At 43.5% G+C, this 6735-nt stretch overlaps 2 protein-coding genes across 2 annotated transcripts; both read right to left on the bottom strand.

Annotated features, from left to right (window-relative positions):
• Window positions 1–1359: 1359 nt before the first annotated feature.
• Window positions 1360–3661, bottom strand: LOC311113974 (2-hydroxyacyl-CoA lyase 1-like). Its single transcript, XM_084189238.1, has 5 exons — window positions 3521–3661; window positions 3364–3404; window positions 2962–3042; window positions 2360–2432; window positions 1360–2171 (listed from the first exon to the last, which is right to left on the bottom strand). Exons 1-5 carry the CDS (start codon window positions 3611–3613, stop codon window positions 2097–2099), a joined length of 363 nt encoding a protein of 120 aa, XP_084045364.1. The 5' UTR covers window positions 3614–3661; the 3' UTR covers window positions 1360–2096.
• Window positions 3662–4841: 1180 nt separating this feature from the next.
• On the bottom strand, window positions 4842–6299 carry LOC311113991 (uncharacterized protein; the record flags this gene model as incomplete). Its single annotated transcript, XM_084189260.1, has 3 exons — window positions 4842–4916; window positions 5259–5467; window positions 5717–6299. The coding sequence occupies 3 exons, from the start codon at window positions 6297–6299 to the stop codon at window positions 4842–4844; spliced, it is 867 nt and encodes a 288-aa protein (XP_084045386.1).
• Between the last annotated feature and the right edge of the window lie 436 nt (window positions 6300–6735).

The following is a 6735-nucleotide window of genomic DNA, read 5'->3' as shown; positions in this document are numbered from 1 at the left end:
CTGGGCTTCAGGGGACGCTCATCTGGAAGCTTTACTAAGAGGATGTATGTCAACAGGATTGTGTGGAAAACAACATTGGCTCAGATTATAGAAGGTAAAGCCCCGGTTGAATGTGTTGCAGGTCCAAACAACTGTGGTGCCTGGAAAGGTTTAATAATAATAATAATAATAATATATTGTTTACACACAATAAACAACTGCTGCTAAGTCACCATATGATGTTCCTATTGTAATAGCAGGCCTGCAATCGAGCATGAACAAGCCTAAACAAATGCAAAACTTTGGCCCTCGGGAAAATACAATTGCTGAGGTCGCCATCTACTGGTAACATTCTGTAGTCACACCCTCCTAATGTTTCCTGACATTTTACATTGCGCATGTTAAAAGGCTGGTGGTGTCTTGTGTCATAGGGTTAGGGTTAGAATCTTATCTCCTATACACCCATGTCATGAGTCAGTAATAACTAAACAACCATTACCTCTGAAATCATCCTGCTGTCATTCTTCCATTTCTGATGGAACAGAAAGTGTCTCCCACAGACAGTTATTATCTGAGGTGCCCAGCCTGGACAAAATAGACACCTCTCTGCCCAGGTAAGAGGAAGAAGACCTGTACAAAATGTAAATGACATTCAATATGAGGCCAACATTAATATGCCTTCAACTGAATGGAGTAGCGTCTAATAATATAGCAGTGCACTACTTTCATATAGCTCTGGTCAAAAGTAGTGCACTATAACGGGGAATAGGGTGCCATTTGGGACAAAAACGTTCTCTTATAAACTCACTTCCCCCTCTACAATACCATTGGAATCCTTTCCATCCCTTGAGTCGAGAATTTCAAACAAAAAGGCATGTCTTGGAATTCAGCTGATACAGTCAGGTAGGAGGAGCAATATTCAGCTGATACAGTCAGGTAGGAAGAGGAATATTCAGCTGATACAGTCAGGTAGGAAGAGGAATATTCAGCTGATACAGTCAGGTAGGAAGAGGAATATTCAGCTGATACAGGCAGGTAGGAAGAGGAATATTCAGCTGATACAGTCAGGTAGGAAGAGGAATATTCAGCTGATACAGTCAGGTAGGAAGAGGAATATTCAGCTGATACAGTCAGGTAGGAAGAGGAATATTCAGCTGATACAGTCAGGTAGGAAGAGGAATATTCAGCTGATACAGTCAGGTAGGAAGAGGAATATTCAGCTGATACAGTCAGGTAGGAAGAGGAATATTCAGCTGATACAGTCAGGTAGGAAAAGGAATATTCAGCTGATACAGTCAGGTAGGAAGAGGAATATTCAGCTGATACAGTCAGGTAGGAAGAGGAATATTCAGCTGATACAGTCAGGTAGGAAGTGGAATATTCAGCTGATACAGTCAGGTAGGAAGAGGAATATTCAGCTGATACAGTCAGGTAGGAAGAGGAATATTCAGCTGATACAGTCAGGTAGGAAGAGGAATATTCAGCTGATACAGTCAGGTAGGAAAAGGAATATTCAGCTGATACAGTCAGGTAGGAAGAGGAATATTCAGCTGATACAGTCAGGTAGGAAGAGGAATATTCAGCTGATACAGTCAGGTAGGAAGTGGAATATTCAGCTGATACAGTCAGGTAGGAAGAGGAATATTCAGCTGATACAGTCAGGTAGGAAGAGGAATATTCAGCTGATACAGTCAGGTAGGAAGTTAATATTCAGCTGATACAGTCAGGTAGGAAGAGGAATATTCAGCTGATACAGTCAGGTAAGAAGAGGAATATTCAGCTGATACAGTCAGGTAGGAAGAGGAATATTCAGCTGATACAGTCAGCTAGGAGGAGGAATATTCAGCTGATACAGTCAGGTAGGAAGAGGAATATTCAGCTGATACAGTCAGCTAGGAAGAGGAATATTCAGCTGATACAGTCAGCTAGGAAGAGGAATATTCAGCTTATACAGTCAGGTTGGAAGAGGAATATTCAGCTGATACAGTCAGGTAGGAAGAGGAATATTCAGCTGATACAGTCAGGTAGGAAGAGGAATTCTTATTTTCCTTTTTCAGGAATTATATTTGATATCTATTCAATTATTTTATTTGCATGAAATGAGTTATTTCCCATAATTATGAACGTTTTGATAGTTTTATTCCCGAGCTAGGCCTAGCAGAGAACTTACTGTACAGTCTGCATGCCTCCACCTGACAGAGAAAGAGGACCACAAATAACAAATTATTTCCTCTTTCAGCAATAAAACTGCTAGGGCCAGTTTCCCGGACAGAGATTCTCTATTGAGTTTGCTTTTTAGTCCATGACTAGGCTTAATCTGTGTCCCGTGAAATCACCCCCTAATGTTCAATAGTCAGAAATGTCATGGTTGAATCGGTACCTGTGGAAACTCTTGAAATGCCCCAGTGGTCTCTTGGTTTTGATCGGAGGAGCCTCCAATAACAATCACAGGCCTACAGAGAGAGAGGTATCACACAATGACATCAACTGACAAGCTGAGACAACAAGAAATTGGAGTCCTCTGATCATTTTTTGCAGTGTGCGGATAGCATCCCTTCTTTTGAAAGGACCACTGAACATGAGTAGTAGGGTCTCCCAGTCAAAACTGTTCGCTGCTCTGGCACCCCAATGGTGGAACAAGCTCCCTCACGACGCCAGGACAGCGGAGTCACTCACCACCTTCCGGAGACATTTGAAACCCCACCTCTTTAAGGAATACCTGGGATAGGATAAAGGAATCCTTCTACCCCCCACCCCCCCCCAATTGTAAAGTGGTTATCCCACTGGCTATAGGGTGAACGCACCAATTTGTGAGTCGCTCTGGCTAAGAGCGTCTGCTAAATGACGTTAATGTGCCCTTGAGCAAGGCACTTAACCCTAATTGCTCCTGTAAGTCGCTCTGGATAAGAGCGTCTGCTAAATGACTAAAATGTAAATGTAAATGTAATGTAAATGTCTTCTGTTTGTGGAGTTCTAGCATACCAGCAGTTCATGTTAGCGTTGGCCATTCCACCAAGTGCATGGATGAGTCCCGGTCCAGACACAACCAGGCACGCACCTGGACTGGAGAGGAACAGACAGACAGAGGGACAGACAGGAAGACAGGCAGACACACACACAAAGGGTCAGACAGCCAGGCAGACATAATTAGCAATGCAAAAAAGCTATGAAACGGACCCTCACACACTACACGCTCCTGTAGTCTATGTAAGGGTAGTTAATATCACATGATTTAGGGAGAGCTGGTTTAGTATAGTGTGGAGAGAGTAGTCTCCCTGGGCAGACGGGTCGCTTCCCACATTAACAATGTTTTAACATAGGTCTGGGATTTCAGAGAGGAGAGACAGTATCTCTAAAGCTCTCTCCTAATGCGAATCCTCCTACCGTCCAGTGAGGTAACCAACAGCAGACGCAGCATAGCAAGCCTGTTGGATGACGCATTACAACAACATATCAGTATTACTGGTGTCTCCACAACCAAATCACATCAAAAATGTCATGAGAAGATTCTGAATTCATAAAAAATAAAAAGATGGCTTACGGCTTGTTCATTGCGCATTCCCACATACTTGATTCCTGAGGCTTGAGCTGCCATAGCTACTTCAATGACTGGAACACCAACTATTCCAAACATATATTCTACATTCTGTAGAGAGATACGTGTAGATACACTATATTTACATTAAAAAGAAAATTTAGTCATTTAGCAGACGCTCTTATCCAGTGAGTGCATACATTTTCATACTGGTGCATTACTGCCCCCTGCTGTACTGCAGTGTGGACATGAGCCGTGCAAGAGCAGTCATGAATATTTAATAAACTACTAGCCTTTTCCTTTTTGTATTGCAAGAAATACATAACAAGCCCTCATTATGTGTTTATAACTGCACTTAACTTAACACTTAACTCAATTAAGTCATTATGAGTGTATGACAGTATGAAAAAAAAAATGTATGCACTCACTAACTGTAAGTCGCTCTGGATAAGAGCTTCTGCTAAATGACTAAAATGTAAAATGTAAATGACTTGAGTGTATGCATTATAGATATAGGCTTCATAGAAAGTGTTACAAATGTTCTCCTGTCATCTTATAGGAGATCCATTCATGGATTTAGTTATGGCTTGAGAATGTGACTGGTCTACAGAGTTCTCTCCTTTATGTCTGTCTTTATATATATATATATATATGGCACCCTTTTTTATATGTGACAACAACTTTTCTGTATTATGTGTATTTCCACAATCAATAATAATAAACGGTACTTCACTATGAATACTTTTGACTATGTGGTTTGAAGTACTTTACCGTTATCGTGCACAAACATTAAGACTATTATAGACAGAAATCAATGCAGTAATGTTTTATTAAATAAAGGCTCTGATTAAAATATAATATTAATGAAATCAGGCATTTAGCTAATTCTTCTTCCCAGAAGCTCCTCTGAATGGTTTGGAGATGGCTCTGGAGAGAGCGTGTAACACCCTGACTATGAGAGGGCGTTTACGGGACTGGGACTCCTGGGGAGCAGGGGCCGGTGTGGTTGTCAGGTCCTCCTTGGGAGGGGAAGTGGATGGAACCTCTGGAACCTCACACTCAGCATCTGTCATAAGAACATTTCATAATCAGAAAATGAATGTGTGTGTTTGTGTCTGTCCGTCTGCCTGTCTGTCTGCCTGCCTGTCCGTCTGCATGTCTGTCTGTCTGCCTGTCCGTCTGTCTGTCTGCCTGTCCATCTGCCTGCCTGTCTGTCCATCTGCCTGTCTGTCTGTCTGCATGTCTGTCCGTCCGTCTGCCTGTATCTGTTGTCACTGTTTTAACAAGCTTGTCATAGGGTGATATATCAATATAACATCGATGCTTATCACTTACCCTGTGAAATATGAGTCTCTCTGAGACGTTTGGGGTAGCTCTTCGGTTCCCCTTTTGTCTTGAACAGCTGTTGACAAAACACATCAGGACAACTGAGCCTGTGTAAAATACAGAGTGTGCATCCCAAAAGGCACCCTATTCGCTATGTAAGGCACTACTTTTGACAAGGGCCCATAGAGCTCTGGTAAAAAGTAGTGCACTATATAGGGAATAGGGTGCCATTTGGGACATAGCCATTGACTCTCTCCCATGTGTATTAGGATTGTATTACAGCGTCCTCACTCAACCTCCTCAAGACAATGACAACAGTATTGTTCTAATGCTGAGAGACAATAGGTGTGTAGTGAATCTGTAGGGTAAATTTCAGCCCTGCCTTACAGAGGTAATCTCAAAACACAGAGCACCCTACCTTAATCATGATCTTTGGAAACGTATGCATTTTCGGTAGGAAATGCCACTTCCTGTTCTTCTTAGTCTCTTCCCCTCTGGCAGAGGGAAGGCGGGCCATGCCGTCAGCCTTTACATCAGCCGGGCTAAGGCTCCTGGCAGGGAATTCCTCAGTAGCATTAAGGTCAGCTACAACACCATGAATGATGTCACTTGCGGCATTGCTGGTGTCTGAGTGAGAAGAGCACGCTAGTGTGACCGACCTGTGTACAATAACTGGGAGAAGAGGACGCAGCCATGGAAGTCAGTCACTGCATCCCAAATGGCATTCTCTTCACTTTATAGTGCACTACTTTTGACCAGGGCCCATAGGGTCTGGTCAAAAGTAGTGCACTAAATATGGAATAAGGTGCCATTCTGGACACAACCAGTGAATTTTAATTAAGTCCTATGCAGATGAAAATAGATACTTTCACTTACCATCCTCCATTGCAGACTTGGACCCATAAGTCAGGCTGTCCATCACCACGTCTGTCATCAACTTGATGACCTGATCCAAAACCATTTCAGCCGAGGGTGGCATAGGCCTTCCCATACACTGCCCCAGGAGTCTCCTAACAGAAGTCTGGGCAAAGTTGTAAATGAGCTCTGAGGCATCGTCCTTTGACAGCTTCCTCAGGGCTGGCTTAGGCAGCGCTGGTTGAGAGAGGCTTCTGTGGCCAGCCATGGATTGAAGCTGGCGGCTTATGGTTATCTCCAGAATGAGACCGTGGACCTTTGCGATCAGGTTGTCAGACGCACCTTGAAGGGCTTCAACTGACAGGAGCCTATCCAGATTTTCTTCTGCTGAAGTCATCTCTGGGTCGTCCGTCTTCAATGTGTCCATTATAGTTTTCACTATGATATTGGTGTCAGATATGTTTATTTCTTGTTGGCTCACAAGCGTTGACCGTGAACCTGTCTCGTCCATTGCGATAGAGGTATGGGATTCTGTCCTTGTGATCTCATCGGCAGCGCTCATGTCAGGCAACTGGTCAAGGATCTCCAGTAAAGAGTCTAACATGTTAGTGGCTATCAGACACTCCTGCCCAACAGATGAACTCTCAGAGTTGGCCACTCTACACTTGATCTCATTTAGGATCAAGCTGAGCATCTTCTTTGCAGTTTTGCTAAAGCCTTCTTGGCTGACTGCCACTGTTACGTCTTTTAGAGCCACAAGAGGTTTGCAACTTTCACTCAATCCACTGCCGTGGAGAGGAGAGGCTCTCTTCAAACTGTTGTTGCTCACAACTGACATACTCCTGGTGGGCAGAGTGACATCCTCACTGCATGTGTCAATTACATGGTGGTCTGTTGAAGAGCCACTTGAAGACACAAGGGCTTTAGACCTTTTAGCCAAACAGACTTTTGACAAAGGCTTCTCACTTCTCACAGACGGATGGCGGCTCCTGTCCTCAACAAGAGCAGTGTCAGGGGACTTAATGCGTCTGAGTGTCTCC

Source organism: Coregonus lavaretus, assembly GCF_964263955.1.
Source record: "Coregonus lavaretus genome assembly, contig: HAP1_SCAFFOLD_980, whole genome shotgun sequence".
NCBI classification, from domain to species: domain Eukaryota; kingdom Metazoa; phylum Chordata; class Actinopteri; order Salmoniformes; family Salmonidae; genus Coregonus; species Coregonus lavaretus.
The sequence above is the reverse complement of the archived record's forward strand: the minus strand, read 5'-3'. Positions and strand labels throughout refer to the sequence as shown.

Excerpts from the sequence above, each read along its gene's own strand:
- LOC311113974 (XM_084189238.1), bottom strand. The coding sequence starts at position 3,613 with ATGTTTGGAATAGTTGGTGTTCCAGTCATTGAAGTAGCTATGGCAGCT. Across the intron at positions 3,043-3,363 it reads GTTGGTTACCTCACTGGACG|TCCAGGTGCGTGCCTGGTTG; the intron begins GTAGGAGGATTC and ends GTTCCTCTCCAG. Across the intron at positions 2,172-2,359 it reads CATTTCAAGAGTTTCCACAG|GTGGAGGCATGCAGACTGTA; the intron begins GTACCGATTCAA and ends TTTCTCTGTCAG.